The sequence below is a fragment of the Astatotilapia calliptera genome, chromosome 19 (genome assembly GCF_900246225.1).
Source record: "Astatotilapia calliptera chromosome 19, fAstCal1.2, whole genome shotgun sequence".
Taxonomy (NCBI): Eukaryota; Metazoa; Chordata; class Actinopteri; order Cichliformes; family Cichlidae; genus Astatotilapia; species Astatotilapia calliptera.
This window is the reverse complement of record NC_039320.1, coordinates 8914224-8932831: the sequence shown is the minus strand read 5'-3', so window position 1 is coordinate 8932831 and position 18608 is coordinate 8914224. Positions and strand designations below refer to the sequence as shown.

The following is an 18608-nucleotide window of genomic DNA, read 5'->3' as shown; positions in this document are numbered from 1 at the left end:
CATTCCATATAAAAAACTGTTTAATCTGGAAAACAATCAGCTGCTAATAACTCCAGTATGTTTAATGATGCCACGCAAAATTTACCATGAATATTTTCCGATCTTGTAAGCCATCCGTGTTGAAATTTATGCCGTTTAATTTCAGCACTTTTGAGCCATCCTAACTTCATAAATACAGGAGATATCTACATGGATTTTTATAGGGCTGAATCGGATGAATTTAACTCCCGCTGCAAGCATCACAATCTAAAATCAAAAACTCAACTTTGTTCAAACAGGTGTCATTTAACCCTGCTGGTACCCTGTATGTTTGATGGGATTTCTGATCATTCACCAGAGAAAACTTTCAAGTCTCATATCACCGTGTGATTGAAGGAGCAGCCATCAATCTTAAAACCTCTCTTTTTTTACCCGGGGCGCTTTTGGAGCCATGATTCCTTCTGTGTTCAAATAACTTTCTAATTTTCTTTTGACAAAGAGCCGTCATGCTAATAATTTCTCTAACATAGTTTGGACCTAACATATCACCCCTGAGCTAAAACTGAAGGTTCAAGAATCCTAAAACTCTGAGCTCACAGATGAGCCTCAATCACAGAAGTACAAGCCAGGAGCTCAAGAAACTGCAGCAGCATGTTCCCCTCCAAAAATTATTAAGAGTGTAAAAGATCTTACAGCAAAAATAAATAAATAAATCAGAAATGCTGGAAAAACTAGAGCAAAAATTTCACCCTGCCTTAATGTAACTGGAGGAGCTTTAATTTCACTGTATGCTGGTAAAATTTTGCATGGCTTTGTGAAATAGGCTAAAGTTACTTTAATAAATTACAAGAATTCGCCTGGACTCTGTGCAGACCATGGGGAAAACGTGCACACGCAGAAGGTCATCTTGATGTGCAAATCCTCTGCATCGTCTGTCGCTCTGGCTCGTCAGTCTCAGGTGCAGAGTACGCTTTCAAATTAAGCCATAATAGCTTTGCTCCACTATTTGATCATGATGCCATCACTCTAACGCCAAAGACTCGAGCGCGACGGCCAGTCGGGGAGGGGATACCCAAGATGATGGAAGAAGGATATAATGAATTTCTGCCATCTGTCCTTCCTTTCTCCTTCGTGCATCATCTTCACTGTGCGATAGTCACACAGTCTGCTAACCAATGACAGACATAAAAAACTTTGGAGGGGTGAAGAATCACAGCTGTGATCTGAGGAACACAACCGAGATTTACGGGCAAATGTTTAGGCGGGAGGGCGTCGGGGAAAATTGGGTGTCAGGCAAATCTGTTTATTGGCCGTTCATCTTCTTTACGTCTGAGCTCTATGCTGAGGTCACAGCTGGACTCGCCCGGTACAGCTTTTTAATTACTATAAACTATTTATTTCTTCAAATAAGCAAGTTCATAATTAACGCAGTGTTTTTCTGGAGTAGAGGGTTGGTGCTGAACAATGACGCCAACACGGACGTGTCAGCTTCCTCTGATATCCACTTGAGTTCACGTGGACATTTTAACAAGTAAGATCGCTTACAGCCTGCAACCCAACTTCTTTATGGCCTCTTCTTAACATCTCAAATAAGGTTGAACTCATCCACCTGGATACTGCAGTTACAGCTGGAGCTGGGACATGCCCATGACTTGTCTTAGGTCCTTTTAAAACAAAACAGTAGCAACCACTCCATGGACCTGGTGGTGGAGGGATTTGGGTGCCCGAGAGATGCCAGGAGCTATAGCAAATCAGTCGTGAGCGAAGAGCAGCACCAAGCTTGACTCACGAGCACGCTATAGAGACGACAACTAGTAGGTCCAGAAACCTGGCCTGCACCAGAGACACCTCAACCTCCAGGCTCAGTGAAAACGAGCCACATGAACTCATTTTCCTGTAGCACACCACCTGCGGGTGGAGCTGCAGATGTGAAGTGCTTTGTGGCAGTTGAAGGCGGACGCCTTGGAGGTCGAATCCCGGCTACTTAAACTAGCTTTAATGGAGTAAGGAGGGTTGTTTTGTGGACATAAAGGTTTATGCTGCATTTTTGGGCCCTGATTTCACTTTTCAGACCTGGAAGCTCTGTTTTATATGGAGTCTATTAGTTAAATAGCGAGGGAAAGATATGAAACAAAAGAAGTTAGCTGTTCTAGCTCCACCCTGTTATTTGGCTCTCCTATCACCAGCTTTAACAACACCCACACAGCCCACGGGAATAGGAGTGTCTACTCCTGCATCTCCCCAAATCCCACAGTGTATAAATTGCTGAAAATCAGCTCAGAAATCACAACTTTCAGGTTTTCTTCAGTATCCAGTTAATCCAGTGATAACAGGACATGCTGTCAGCTCTTCCTGCATCATTTTAATTTGAACAAATATGGAGCTCGGGGCTAAAACTGTAGATCCCTGCATAATTTTCTGAAGCCCATTTCGCTCACTTCCTCCAGAACGTCCTTGGTTAAAAAAAACAAAAACAAAAAAAAAAACATTGCTCACAAAAAAATGATGCAAATAAAAGAAATTCTTACAGAGCAAATGAAGAATTGATCTTAATGTGTTTGGATACACTTACAGCTTCCAGCAACACAATTAATCAGCTGAGTTTTATCTCCACCCAACCCTGTGACATCTGTCATTCTGCCTCACCCTCCCTTTGCACAACAGTGAAAATGTTAGCCAAGTTTAGTCCCCCCAAAAAAAAGAAAAAGAAAAACAGCCTGGAGATGGAGAGACGAGATTTTTAATATAGATAAATGGTGCATGCTGGAAAATTAGCTCCATCTTGCACAGCTAGGCGACAGTTGTTCAGTGATAAGCGATGCAAAATTGAGCAGGTGGGGAGACTTTCCTCTCAAATACAGGCAGAAACACGACTTGTCCATCACATGGCTCCATGATACCTTGAGAAAACGGTCAATAATTTAAATGTTGTCCTCAATCTGCCAGCTTTGAAAAGAAATTAGTGTACACAGCCCACATTCGTGCTGGGAAAAACGCTGGAAAGTCCCAACTCTCCTTGATTTGTCAACTCATATAAGTGGAATTTGAGAAAAGTGAATCCAGCTCGGGGCCAGCATATGCAAGCTCTGGCAGGCAAGTGAGCTCTTAAGACAAGTGTGTGTAAGACACATCTGAGGTAAAAGCTCAGACACACAGCTCCCGAGAGCACCGAGACTGATTAGAAACAGCGCTGATAGACTCCTACCCTCCCTGCCTCTCCCACCGCCTTGGGAGCGCCACACCTCCTAACACACATCTATCCAGTGATAAATGACAGCAAGAGGCGGATAACAACTTTTGCTTTATTGTGAATGATAAAGACAAGCTTAGGGTGAAACTATTTCACAAATCCAGACAACCTGGTCAGGTCAGCGGCACACAATGTTTGCCTGAGGAGGTGAAAGAGGCAGACTGACCTGTATATGGAGACGTTTTCTATCAGCTGGTTTGAGGCACTGTCACGCAGGATGATTCCACGAGGGGAGACCGTTAACGAGACTTTCTGGAGCTTTTTTCCACTGGCTTTGGCCTGGAGAAAGGAACATGTAGAGAGAGGAAAGGGTGGAAAGAGAAAGGGTGGAGGCCACAAAAACAAAAAGAGGGAGAGAGAGTTAGCTAACAGAAGGGAAAAGAGGCTAAAACCTCAGGTGCTAATCTTCATTCAGCATGGTTAAAAATAAAAACTACATAAAACATTAAAGTGGCATGTTAGACCCACTCTATCTGGAGTGGGCTGGAACAACCAACCTATTAAATGATAACTTGTATCTCTCGTAGCAGTTTTATTCATAAAAAGAATATTTTAGCTAAAAAGAAAAAAAATGTGTTTTATATCCTCAAGTTTAAAATTACTCTGAGGTTGAGATGTAGAAATGCTTTAAACCTTCCCTCCGTTTCACTTTAGTGTAGTAATGTGAAGATCATTTTAACCTGGGCCTAACTGGGCCTAACTGGGCACGGAGTTCATTTCCAGCTCCACATTTTCATTCCTGGATTTATCAAAGTAGCTTCGCATGATTTCACTACATTTCACTACATATCGTACTGTGTATGACTGTGTACGTGACAAATAAAAAATTTGAATTTGAATTTGATGCGCTGCTCAAAACAATCCTTCTTTATCATTTACCAAGGCTTGATGGAAACAAACTATTTTAGCTCTTCCACCTTTAAACATACTTGCATCTAATTGGCTGCCCATTGCACACACAGGGTTTGAATGGCAGGTGGGCGGAGCTTCTGTGTCCATCTCAGGGACATCATCAAGTTTAGAAAAAGCACCTGAAACTGTGCGCTTAGAAGAGTCTAAAGCCTGAACTTGTGGCTCTCAGGATTACTTGTACAAAGGCCTGTCATGTAATACTTCAGCCATGTTTAATATGAGCACCTCTCGTGGTTAGAGCGCCTATGTGACAGCAAATAATTCAGGGTATCGTATACAATCTATGTGGTGTCTATCGTTAGACAAAAGCACTGTCACACAAACCTGTGCGATAAAGATTATTTACTTTATCAAGTCTATTGCTTAAAATCACTCAATTCCCATTCAGGAGTAAGCATCCTCTGCAGGGGGGCATTAAGGGCAGGCAGCAGATTAGACCCAATCAGAGGCTGTGACTTCATTCACCGTGTCCCACTATTCTGCCACCGCTAACTTCATTATCCACTGAGCTGCCAGATCCAATAACATTAAGCTCTCCACCATGATAAAGCTGACTGAGTCACACAGTGTCCACATACTAATTGCATCCTCCTCTAAATGTCAACCTGGGCCTCAGGGAAGCAGCCAACCAGTCACTTTTCACCGAGGTGTCGGCGAGGTCAGGTCATAACGGAGCACGCTTCTGAATGACTAAAATATTTAAGCGGCAGAGGTGATGATGAAGAAAACGTCACGTATGCTCGAGAGAAACTCATTTTCTTGGAACCGTTTTCTGAACATTAAAAAGAGATTTTAAACTACTCGTGCGTGCGTGTCTCACCGTTGCCACTATCCTCTTGACAGCTGCTGCTGAGAGCTCCTCTCCTTTGGGCTGCTCGACCATCGTGACCCCCAGATACTTGAGCTGGAACGACATGCCCTCCAGTAGGGTCTCTCTCGTGTCCGTCCAGTTCTCCGGCAGCTCTGCAACATGAGACACACACCATTGACACTTCTGCTCACCACCATTACTAGCCGTTTGCACGGCAGGCTGCAAATCCCCCCGTCAGACATGTCACCACAGCTTGCAGGCTGGCAGAACGTGTCCTTATCATGGGTCTGTACACCCTCCTTTCACAATGGTAAGATTATGCTCTTGTATGGAGTATATTACACTTGCTACATTAAAGACCGTGAGCTCAACTTAGGTGAGTAACAGGAAAAGCAAGGCCTTCAACCTGACCTTCACGGATCAACTGATTTGTTTACTAATAAACAAAACCTTAATACTAAGAATAGTTTTTGATTTAAGGGCCCTCAAGGCCAATTTACTCAGCAGCAAAACTGCACAATTTCATGTCTATGTTGTAGAGGAACAGAAACAAGCACTGGTGCCCTCCATGTTAGAGCTGTTTCCTGATTTAAAAAAAACCACTTCGGGCAAACTTTCAGTGGCGTTACCACCATGTGGTATATGCGGCTAGTCATAATAAAAGAAAAGGTTTGCTGTTCACCAACATTCAGATAGCAGACTCATGTTCTACCTATGAGTTCTTCTGTGCTTTTCAGTATCGTCACATTTTAACACTAATATAACGTAGCTGTGTGATCTTGTAAGACCAGCAGAAGAGGTTCGCAACTGTTGCTTCACTGCCTCAGATTGCAACAGTTTTCTTTTTGCATAAGACGGGATGTCCTCATCTGTGGCCTCACATTCAAATTGCATGAAATTAACAGTAGATTAAAAGCACAAAATATTCTGCTAATTCTGAGGGGGATGTGGGGAACCCACAAGGATGAATGCATAACTTTATATCATAAAATTATACATCCATTTTTTGCATCTCTTTATACTTCATCAGTAATCAAAGAAGAAGCAGCTGTAGTTTCTTTTTAATCATGCAATAAACATTTTTCCATTCATAAAGAAAAGGTGGTTTTGGCCTCACTGATACTAGTTTCAGTGTTTCTTTTAGTTTTATCTGATTCAGTGTGTGTCAGGGACAAAACCTGAGCAGTTCAGATTAGACACGACAACAAAAACAGCCGTTGAAGGCAGCTGACTCGGAGTCATGCAAACGTCCCCAAGCCTCGAGAAACATGTGCATCCATGCCTCCATAAGCTGTCTGTGATGGCGCATGTGACCAACACGAGGAGGACTAAAGCTAAAGACAAGCTTGGTTAACTGAACTGTTTTTCATACTTTGTTTTGGTGAACTATAATGACCTCTAGTTAAGAAAAACAAAAAACAAAAAACAAAATCTATGTGCTTCATAAGGTGCCACAAAGGCTTTACCCAGACGTCACTGCTGTCACCCCAACTACATGGAGTATTTCCATCAGTAAAAATGACTCCATCAGCAAATCTCCTGTTGTTTGGTACACGGGAGAAAAGGGAAACTTCAGACAATGAAAAAATGGTGATAAAGTACCTTTCAAAGGAAAAGAGCTTTATCATGAAGCTGGAAGTGTGTAGAGGAAATGTGGAGCTGCAGTTACTGACAGCCAAAGACTTTAGTTTGTTTAATTTGCATGAATCACACATTAGCAAAGCATAACGGCAGTTTTTTTAATTACTCTTCACTGCATCTGTTCTCTGCTTTCGCACTTCAAATCCGTTTCAATATCAGTAAATACACACAATTATACACACAATTAAGCACAGCCTCAGTTTCACAGTTATCCCGTTCTTTCCCATCATCAACCTTTATTCTGTTAAAAACACTGATTACAAAAACACCTACATTTAAGGGGAAAACAACATGAGCAGCGCTGTGTAGATCATACATCTCTTGCAGATTCAAGAGGAAAAACTAGTCGCTCTTTCCTGTTTGCCACATTTCATTTATAATTCTGCCAACTCCTGACGGTGAAGCTATTCATAAAAGACGGCTCAGGGCGAATTTGTTTTCGTCTTATTGTGCCATTATGAATAAAGCTTCTGCATCTGGTCAAGTAGTGCCAAATCCCCGACACCTATGTTCAACTTATGCCAGCACATCGCATTAGATACCCAACAAAGCAGAGCAAAACTGAGTAAATTAGAAACCAGCTGCATAAACAGCAGGAAAAAAGTTTCTGAGTGGAAGTTCACACAAGTAAACAACTGCTGTCACTGTTCAGCCATTCGCTCCAACAACAAACAAGCCGAGCTCTCCTTGAAGCTTGTAAAAGGTTTAGGGCTTGCCTCTGTGTGGTGTGATTGAGTGAGGGGCAGAGGGAATCCATTTCCCCCTTCAAAAGGTCCATCAGAAAACATTATCAACGACAGCACTAACCCAGGGTCTTCGACGTGATCGGCTGTCAGTGCCACAGTGTTTCTGTCCAAGATGTGCAAACAGGTGTAAGTGGGAAGAGTTTAGGCCTTTCTAAGGGCTTCAAATGTAACGTTTGTTAACCTAACGTTTCTCCTACTGGTATTGGTCTTCTCTAAAAGGAATTTCACCCAGACTGAAAATAAAAATATACAATTCAGCCATTTTTTACACCAAGTTTAATTAAATGAAGAAAAGGGATTGGTGGTGTTAAATACAGTAACACAGACTGCTTGTCTACATGCAGACTAATCGTTACGTACACTGTCACGCTCGAAAGTCCCAAATGAGCAGCAAACATCTTATTAGACATGCAGCATTTAAAAGATTCTGGGCCACACCGATGCTGAAAATACCAGTATGGGATATAACACTGTTATAAACAATAACAAGATTGAAACTTTACGTCATACTTGCTTTAAACACTTCCATTCCATAAAACTGACACACCAAAAGCCGATAGGATGATGGTCGCCAAGAAGGCAGATAGCACTGTACAAAATATTGTGATTCCAATCATTTAGAATGTTTAATGTGAGGGGTTTCTTTGACCCCATTGATCAAAATAAATAAATAAAATCACACCAATCCATTAACACTGATACTGGTGTTTAAAGCAAGCTGCAGTCTAGTCCTGAGCAGTAGCTTATGCAACCCAAAGGTCCCTGCATCAGTGCTGATATAGGAAGTGAGGAAGTCAAAACAGGAAACAAAGTGATTGCAAAGAATTATTCAAAGTTTCTGCAGAAGGTCATTTCCAAATTTCCCTCTGAGCTCCGGCGCTGATTTATCTTTGAAATGCCAGTAAAGACCAACCCACGCATGCACGACACCAGTGACATTAGTTTTGGCGCACGGCTCCCTTGGCAAGGGTGTCAGTGGCGAGCGTAAACTGCCAGTTAGGTCGAGACCAGCTGATGGGGCTTTGATCATAAAGCCCATTTCACAAGGGCAACCGCCCGTCCCTGCGTGCCTGAGCCTCCACCACAGGCTGTGGGTGCAGATGGCGACAAAGAAAAGCCCAGGCTGCGGGGGACTTGGCAGCCGCAGCGAGACACCGAGGGATGAAGCCAGCCGTGGACGGATACCATTAACTATGAAAACGCTGTGAGTTCTTCCCTTGTTGACCAGTGGCTCACTTTTACACCATGTTGGCTCGAGCCAAACTAAACAGAGAGTGAGACTGGGCTTTTTAACCGAAAACACGTAGCTGTACAGGACAGGGGTTCAACTGATTTTATTAAAAAATAAAAATAAAAAAATCGTATTGATTTTGTTTTCATTATATCATGGAGCAAAAACGGTAACTGATATAAAAATGTAGTTAATGGCACAGCACGAAACAATGTTATGCCTTTTCTGAGGAACATTTTAACTAGTTCCCATTTTGTAAATGTAAATAAGTACTTAATTTAAAAACTGCTGAACAAATATAAAAGGAGACCATTGATGTGCAAAAAACTATTTCAGTTTTCCAAAGCTTTTTGAACACAGTTACTGTAAACAGCAATTTAAGACACCATATAATTTAGGGAGCATAAACCATTTGGAAACAGCTGCTAGCCTATAATATTCCTTTGTTCTCCAGCCAAACCAACCCAGTGCAAGTGGTTATGGAGAATGGTTTTTAATGGTCTAAAAGCAGCTCCAACCAAACCGACACTTAAGTAATGGGCGAGTCTGACAGTGAACGCCCCACTCCAAGGTCGAGCTCTTTGAGCTCCTGAGTGGGGGGGGGGCAGATGAAGCTCTCCTGCTGAGCTGATCCTGCAGTTACATTAGTGCCTGGATAAGAAAAACACTCACTATAATAGAATCTGTGGTGGAGAATCACTAGCTGCTATTCATCACTGAAACCAAGTTACAAGGAGTCGCTCGAGATGTTTGCATACAAACGCAGCATCCATCTGTTCTCTCATGTTAATACAGTTTATTTCACTGTTAATCTGAGACGCTGTAATCTCATCTCATATCTGCTGTGCTTGTTTTTGGTTCGTTTTTCTTTTACTACCCACAGTAAGCTTTTTATACTGCATTATAAAGCCACTTTGCTGTGCTATATTCTGCTTTTATATAACTAAAGTGAATCATTGTTTAATATTTTGTTTAAATTTTACTTTTCATTGTGTTTTATTTAAGTTTTAAATTATTCCGCTCCATACTGTTTTATGTTTAACTTCCCCCCCCTCGCCTTTCCCTACCTCTCCTCGTCTTTTTCACTCCTTGCTTTGGCTCACCTTTCATTTCCTTACATTCCCTCTCCATTCCTTTTCTTTCTTTGCCTCACCTTACTTCTCCTTATCACTCTTCTTTTTCTTACCTCATCTCACCTTTTCTGTAATGGATAGAAACACAGGCTTAACCTGCACGGTCATAACATCTCTAACCTTGGATGCCTGCTGGTGTTTGTAGAAGAGACAGCGAAGCTTCAGCTGAGAGACATTCAGTGTTTACACAAAAGTCACGCCGCTGACAGGTCTGCTCCAATGAATTTCAACAAACTGTCAGACATGCTCAGTAAATGCTCCGAGTGATTCAAGGATGAGGAGAGATGCCAATCACAGAATACGCACAGGCTCTGAAAGGCGAGCCGCTGAGCCACGCGTGACCAGCAGTTCACCCTGACTGCAGGGACTCAGGAATCCCTTATCGAGGGAGGATCTGGGAAGGCAATCGTAAGACAAGACTGCACAGATAACAAGCCGAGACTTCAAGTTCAGCAGATGAGACAAATGAGAACGAAACAACAGCTTTCTTCAAAAGCTGGCACGATAGCGGTTCAAATGAGCAACTCTGGAACTGGAGCTATTTTTAGCCTGGTGCATACACCCAGAGTACTACTTCATATGCAATAATAATCCATTTTCATATTGGTCACATTTGCATTAGCACAACTAACACCCCCACCAGCAGCAGCCTCTGTGCAGCTGCGGTGCTGATTAGAGCAAACTTCAAAGGCTTCTCGGCCGGTCAGTGAGAGCTGCTCACGGGTGACACTGCCTGTAAATAAGCCTGAGAGAGCAGGTGATGGAGAGCTGCTGTTAGCTGAGAGGAGGGGGACAGGACAGGTAGAGCCTGTGCTTATCAGTGAGCACGATGGTCTAATTAAGCAATCTTCTTCAAAGGATGGAGCGGATAAATAAAGCAGGGTGCTACATTTTCGTGCCTTTCTGGGTCAGATGGTCATGTGCTGCAAACACAGCTGGTTCTGTCCAAAGGATATAAGTATAATTAGCTGCCAGTGTGTTTTCTTTATATGTAGCTCTCAGTCACAGAGGTCTAGAGACCAGCCAGTGATCGGGGAATACAAACTCTTCGATAGTAACCTGTGGCTGCAAGGTAAAAATGTGTATTGCCCAGCAAAATGGCGAGTTGATGCTGGAGGTTACTGGGAGTCACTAGGTAAAACTGGTCACGAAGACGTATACTGCACTGCTCTAAAAACCTCCTCCTTACAATGGCTTTGTTTGCAAGCAGGTTGCAGAGTTTGTAGCTTTCCTGGAAACTATGACTGACTGCAGCAAACTCACATCAACTACTCACTGAACTTGATGTGAAACTGAACAGTGTGACGCATACTGACAGCAGAGACCGTTTGCCTTCAAAGTAAAAGTTGCACCAGTAAGACACGACTTTTACTTTTACGGAGAACAGTCTCCATTTTCAGTATGCGTCTTTCGTGCAATCTGCCTGCAACCAAAGCAATAACGAAGCAGACTTTTAGAGCTTCTTTTCGACACATTTCACCCAGCAACCACTCACCAAGCAGTCTGTCTCCAGTGGCCTGTGGTTGTCTAGGCATGTGTGACGTTTACATCACGTACATTATCATACGTTTACATCATCTGCAGCGTTCACATTATAAGGAACAAAGACTGGGAAACTGAAATCTCAGCACAGGAATGGAAATCAGATTGTGACTTATAGTTACACTTTAACTCATTCATTAATTTCAATGTCCCTCCTCTGAAGTTAAATCATTACAATAGGCATAAACCAGACATATGCACCAAATGCATACCAAGGAACTCTTTGATTGATTGTCATAAAAACACAGCTCATTTTTCCCGGTTTTCCTGCTGCACTGAAAGTTGAAACAAAGTTATCCTTGGAAATAAAACAGGTTTGACAGAGTCGCCCACACAGTTCATGTTGAATCCACACATTTCTTTACATGTTTACATTTTGATATGACAAAGGTTAAAGCAACAGTATCACAGACTCGTAATAACCCTTAATAAAGGAGCCTCTGACAATCAGTCACTGACGCGTATGCAGCCCATAATCACACAGTTCACTCTGCCAATCAAATCCTGCTGCCATCCCCTCAGTCTCTTCCTGCCTCGGACAAGTTTCAACACTCCCAGCTGCAGAAGAAGAGGCGAACCAGGAAAAATGTACTGCTGCTTCATCGCTCAACTGCTGATGTGAGAAACCTCTAAAAAAAACACAACAGCTCACAGTAAACTGAGAAGAACGTAATGTGTGTGATGTCTGGATCAAATGTTCCTGTAACCAACTGTGATAACAGGTCATTAAAGTGATGAGATTTCTGCACAAAGAGCATCTCTGACGCATTTCGCAATGTATGACAATGTCAGATTGTGTTCAGCTCACACTTCAAGCTCCTGAAATCTGTGGTTATTTCACTGAATTTCAGTTTTATAGCCAGTCTGCATATCAAAAACTGGAGCACAGAAAGAATTATTGATGACTGAGTCTTTGTCACGTCTTACAACCTTTTCCATCACCTCTGTTATTTTACTTTGTCTAATATCTAAAAGTTGAATAATCTTCCATTTATCCATCCATCCACCTTCTGCTGCTTATTCCCAGTCCGGATTGCAGCACTGGCAGTCTAAGCAGAGACGCCCACACATCTCTTTCCCAGAATGCACCATCCAGCTCTTCTGGTGAAACCCTGAGGCTTTCCCAATCTCACCAGTGTGGACATGCCCAAAACACCTCACCTACAAGGCACTCACGAGGCACCTGATGAGGAGAAGAATTGGCTCGACTCTCAGCCCCTCCTTAATGGTTTCACAGGAAGCTCATCTTTGCTGCTTGTCTCTGTAATGCTTATTCTTTTGGTCATTTCCCACAGCTCATGGCCACGAGGGGAAGGAAATCAGATCAACCAGGAACATTAATAGCATCACATTTACACTCAGCTCTCTCTTCAAAATAATTGGAGACGTTACACTAATCCTTCTGCCAGTTCCTGCTCCAGTCTCCTCTACCCGGGAACAAGAATCCCATTCCAGATAATCCTTGTCCAAATTCATTCATAAACATACAGCTTTTTCCCTCCATGTTTTACTCCAGGCAAACCAAAATGTGTCACTATTAACCATGAGAGGACGTCCGGTCCTCTTACTGTCTGGGGACAGCAGCAGCAAAAGTAAAAACAGGAAGAAGCCGCTCTGTTCTAAAGCCGCGAGCCCCCACTTACTTTTACACCTATTTGCTACATGTTGTGTACTGTGCACATATACTGCACTCATATCAGAGTAGACATATCCCAGAAAGCAATAGATACGTGGCTAGAGCAAGGTGATTAGCTTAAACTTGCAGAGTGCACCTGGTAGTTGGGTCAGATGAAGGTTAAATCATGTGCAATCACTTGGCATCAAGGGTTTGGTCTCAGTCTGGTTGATCTGGTCCACGCCTGAGTGCAATTACTGTGTTCACACCTGCATAAACAAACCCACTGGGGAGGGAGATCCATTTAAACTGACAAAACACCGCAGGAGCGAAAACACAAAAAATAGGGTTTACCTATAACAACTGAACAACTGTTAGGAGTGCAATGCTGAATCACAATATCAACATACACACACTAACAGATACATCTATGGTATCCATCTCAAACTTCCACATCGCCTTGTTCCCGAGTTATCACATTCACAAACTTGGGTGTCCACACTCCCCACCCAACCGCTGCTTGCCCAACAATCATTATCCCATCAGGTTAAATTAGAACTCATAGTGTATTTATACACTATGTCTCCGCCTAAATTTTAAGATTAGGTCTGAAGGGTTAACCAAACATGCTATTAGTGAGATATGGCAGCAAGGCCCAGCTGCAGCTGTCCATCTCCTCTAGTGGTAAAAGGCAGAAAACATAACGTGATGGTCTTGGCCGCTACTTTAAGATTCGATCATTACCCAGAAGTTTTCATGAAGTTTTAATGAAGCTAAAACTACAGAGGGAGATGGGTCCTTTTGATGCAACAAGAGATTAGGAGAGGCAAGACGGCACAGAAGTCTTGGGAATTATAATCAAAGGGATTTGGTCGATGAGCCTGTGCAGAAGTGGTAAAGCAGTGGTGATGGTGCCGCGTCTTTTGGTCAAAGCCAACACAGAGGAAGGTCAGAAAGGATGAGTATCACTCTGCTCTTTCTGGCCATGCCTCTATTTTCAGATGGACAGAGGGTGACAAAGGACAGATGGAGGCATCGAGACATTTTAAGACAAATAAAGACTGAAGACGATGAAAGAGAAAAGGGAAGTGAAATATTTGTAAAATATTTTTAAAAGAAGTTAAAAATCTGCAAATGAAGGCAGCAGGCGCACGTAAGTGCCGCCTTTGTATGACAAATGTAATGGCCAATTAGGGAGATGCAACAGTTTAATCACTGTGGAAACAGCAGGACCACTCCGCTGCGCCGCGAGTGCAGACTAAATAATTCAGTTCATACGGTGGAGCTCCCAAAGAGGGAGAGAGGTGCAGCCATACAGGCACAAAAAACACAAATCACCACCAGAGCCATGCTGTCAACAGAGTCATTTTGTCACTGCGATCTATTCTGCTTCCAGCTGACATTAATAGTGTTTCTCTGCTTGAAAATGGATGAAAGCTCATCTCCAAATACAAGACATGATTGCACAAGCGCTGAGAACAAATAAAAGATAAATAACAGTAACAGTCTTTTCAGCCCGAGGGTCGCATGATTTGTGTTTGGCCCCGACAGCTTTATTAAGGAGGGCGGCCACAAAATTGGTCCCCCTCGCCTGCGACGTCAAATCAGCTGCTAAGAATGACGGTATTATTGTTCGGAAACATTTCAACTTACATCTGTAAACTCATCCAGTCTGGTTTCTTTTATCTAAAAAAAAAAAACCAAAAAAAAAAAAAAAAAAAACCCACAACACACAACAGAATTCAAGCCTTTACCATCAGCCTGTAACTTGGAACACACACACAGGTAATTTTCTTCTCCTAGATTACTGTGAGCTATTTTTCACACGAGCTGCTCCAGATGACACAGCAAGGCCACTAAATTCTGCGATCCAAAGTGTCCACATTCCAGCTCAGGTCGCACACCCTCGAGGTGATGCTTGCAATGCCATTTAAAATAACTGTGTCGAATTTTTTACAGAACTTCACGCGGTAACTCAACAACAATGTGACCTGGCTTTGTGAGTCACGAGCGGTGGGCAAAGGATAGCAATGTTGCTGTTGCTATGGAACAACAGCATCGACTGTGTCTCTGAGGTCATCTTTGTTGTGGTTGTATTTATCTGAAATGAATACAGAGAATTTCCAAAGGGATAATAAACACTACTAACTCACTCTCTAACCAGGTAGCCTGTGATTCCACATCACCCCTACGCTTGTTTCCCTTCACTGGCTTCCAGTGAAATTTAGAAGGTGTTTTACAATTTTAATGGAAGTACATACAAATGGCTCCTGCTTACAGACTACTGTAGTCAGCCTCTCTGGCCCTGGGATCAATGGTTTTTCTTTAATCATTTCCTTTTGAATATGGGTCACACTAAATGCCTGAATGAAACTATATATAAGAATGTATGCCTGAATCTGTGTTTGTATCAACTCTAGGTTTTACAAAATGCTATACAGGTAAAGTTACTGTAACTTTGGAGTGACTGAGTCAGATCTCCTTCATCTTTGTGTGAAGGAGATCTGACTGATCACAATCAGTTCCACCGGTGGGAGTTAATGTTCCAACAGGATGTGGGAAAATCCTTTTAAATTCCCGTTATTGACATCATCCAACAAGTTGTTTGCCTGTGAGTAATCTGTTGTAGTGTCAAAATGCAACAGGTATTTATTCCCCCATGTTTGCTATGAATCATTATTTCAGATTGCAGAAAGTGGGGAAGGGCAACTAGCAGCCAGTGTGACACAGTTTGGTTTGACACAAGCACAGATAAAGATGTCACCACCAAAGCAGAGTGCACGGGTCGAGCCTGCAGCACTGACAGTTTGCTCCTTTGTTAGGCTCAGAAAGGAGCTTCACAGCACTGAGAACTCTCTGCATGGTGCCGCGTGAGAGGAAAGGATCCCAGTGCACACGTCTGTAACCTCTGGACTCAAACTGTGAATGACTCATTGTTTTGGCTTGGCTGGACACACTCCGGCACACCTGCATATCTTCTCATGAGCAAAATGGGAAATTCAATCTTCTCTGCAGTTTCAACTGGTTTAAAAACACATTTTATTGTCATACAGAGGAATCTGCACAGGAAAAAATTAAAAAAATAAAAATCTGGCAACCCACAGGGTTTCAGTCTTGCTATGGTTGGAGATGTGCGTCACCCTGGGATACTGGGAAAGGCTGCACTGCCTGGCTGCCTTTTTATATGGTCCTCCAGACAATCATGGTTTAACAGAGGTGCTGTTAAACACCACTGCTCTACAGACAGCGAGGGAAGTCAAAGCCAGCTGTCAACCTAAACAAACTGGCACAGATGTCTCCTGCAAAATGTCAGGGAGCATTTAAACCACCACGATTAACATGATACTGTACAACTAATTAAATAAAAAGGGCCAAACACAGCAGTTTAACAGTCAGATTCAATCTTCACAGCCCATTATTCACACGCATTATGAAAATTTATAAAAACATCACATGCAGACTTCACATGGACTGACTTTAAAAAACACACTACAGCCTGTCACCACGACGGGCCTCATTTACACAAAGTCATGTTTATAGTTTTAAGACCTGCAGGAATAATAAAAATACCCATTAATCAAAGCACATATACTGTGGTGTCCTCAATGAAAGCACACGGCCTCTAGTGACTTATTAAATAAATGCAAATACAGTGACATATTTTATTTGCCAAATATTTTATACCAAAAAAGAAAAATAACATCCAGTTTCTCATCTCCCAGATAAACTACAAATCCACAATTTCTGCAGTAGTACTTGTTCTGTTCTGCAGCTTCGGTGAGATCACTGCAGGCTCTGGTTTGAGTTAGAGTACATTCAACTGCAGGTCGTCTCTGGGGAACAAGCTGAATAAATGTCACAGAGCGCCACAGGAACAACCCAGGCCTCCAAGCCAGCCAACAGGAAAAAGAGATGGGAAGTGCAGGTACACGCTGATTGGCACGCCTTACTAAATTAGACAGGGGACTGTCCATGAGTGAATCAATCGCAGGTGGCATCATTTTTTATTTAAGTGGTGGGTGAACAGCACTATATTAACAGGTTGCACTTAAGACTACAGAGCAGATCCCACAATCCCATCTCTGATCCTTTGGGTCCTCCAGGTTGAGGTGTGGGTCCTCCAAGAATCGAGCTTAACCATCAAACTGTTCCTGAGCAGTTTGAGTCAAAGCTGCATCAGGAGACCACTGTCATTGGGGAGTAACGCTGCCATAAGACTGTGTCAGTTTACAATGTTAAAACTGTCTGAAACAAGAGCTGCATAATTGCCAGGACCAGCTTCCTCTGTAGCGCTTTGAATTATTCATCGTTTTACTTTCAGTAAAAAATTAAAAAATGCCTCACCATCTCATGCATTAATACCTGTGCTCCAATTACAAAATCTTAAACTTGTGAGAAAATAGTGTAACATGGATCCTTTGAGACCTCAAGTGACCCATATCTCTTGTGAGATGACTTTTTTTTTTTTTTTTTAAGTCTCACAGCAACAAGACGTGTTCAAAAAAAGCCCAATTCCAGCGTTATTAGATTCCAATCAGGACTTTCTGGGCTAATTTAGAAACTGCTGACTGACGCAAGGAAAGATGCCTGAAGGTATAAGCAGAGACAAAAAGCCCAGAGCTTGTTGAGAAAGAAACATTCAACTTCTAAGTGTGCCCAAAATAAAAGAAAGTTCTACATCTAAGCCAATATGTTCTTTTCAGCCTTTTGATTCCAAGTGTAGAGTAAAATCATCACTCACAGAGCTGGGCATTATGGGAAAAGGCTGAGAGGGAGCATTGTTAAGAAAAGAAAGACTGAGTGTTAGTCAAAGGGAAAAACTGTGTTAGACCACATGGGACAATTATCATTGTCTGTCTCGGCTGCGTACAAAAACTGATACGCTACTATTGTCCCGTCTTCCTTTGAGCTCCAGCTTCAGTGGAAACTGTTTAAGAAATGACTGAAAACCCAGGTCAAAGACTCTATGTGACATCCACAAATAAAACCATTAAGCACAAATGACCACAGAGGCATAAACAGACCAGTTCACTAAGGGAGCAATCGATACGAAACGAGATCTAAATGAACAGTCAGCGAGGATCCATTTAGCCCATCAGCATGTGACCTCGTCTGTCTGTCCCTGAGCTTCAAGATGCTTCTCTACTTTCATCCTCCAAACCTGTGGGTTAATCATAATAATCATAATCAATATCAGACGGTGCACGTGTTGCATGAGCGTGCAGCCATCAGCGTTTAATTTTTAGGCCCGTCTGAAACAACGTTCAGTGTGAAGGGAAGGATTTGTAGAAAATAAGAGTCTTATAATTGATGCCTTAACATTGAGACACATGTCACTCAGTATTGGCCAAATCCACTCAATGAAGGAAAGTGAGGAGATGAGAGGAGAAATGAAAGGTCATGCCAGTCAGGGATTACAGCGGATGACCAGCTGAGGCCAGAATGTACTCTCAGCGGGAATCTGGGTTATGAAAGTGATCCTTAAAGCGCTCTGCGCGGAGTCACGGCTAACAGGAGCGGCTGCACTCCAACGCAGCTCAAATCACTCTCACTGAAAGCGATGCAGTCTCCACAAAATCGAGGGATGCACGGTGCACCTTGTAGTCTATGCAGATAAATATACCACCAAATCTCTAAATTATTAAAGACAGGTTTGCTCTTACATCAGGCATGATAAAAATCCTTGAAAAACTGGTGAGAAATTTGAAGGCAAACAGAGTGTGCCTGACCCCTACATACACTACACAT

At 42.5% G+C, this 18608-nt stretch overlaps 1 protein-coding gene across 4 annotated transcripts in view; it reads right to left on the bottom strand.

Moving 5' to 3' along the window:
* ldlrap1b (low density lipoprotein receptor adaptor protein 1b) overlaps positions 1 to 18608 on the bottom strand; it is a 45341-nt gene that overhangs the window by 18029 nt on the left and 8704 nt on the right. For all 4 annotated transcript variants that reach the window (XM_026151318.1, XM_026151317.1, XM_026151315.1 and 1 more), the window contains exons 2-3: positions 4962 to 5104; positions 3396 to 3508 (exon numbers count right to left, since the gene is read on the bottom strand). In XM_026151318.1, the coding sequence (XP_026007103.1) occupies positions 3396 to 3508; positions 4962 to 5104 (256 nt within the window). The remainder of the gene's footprint in view (positions 1 to 3395; positions 3509 to 4961; positions 5105 to 18608) is intronic.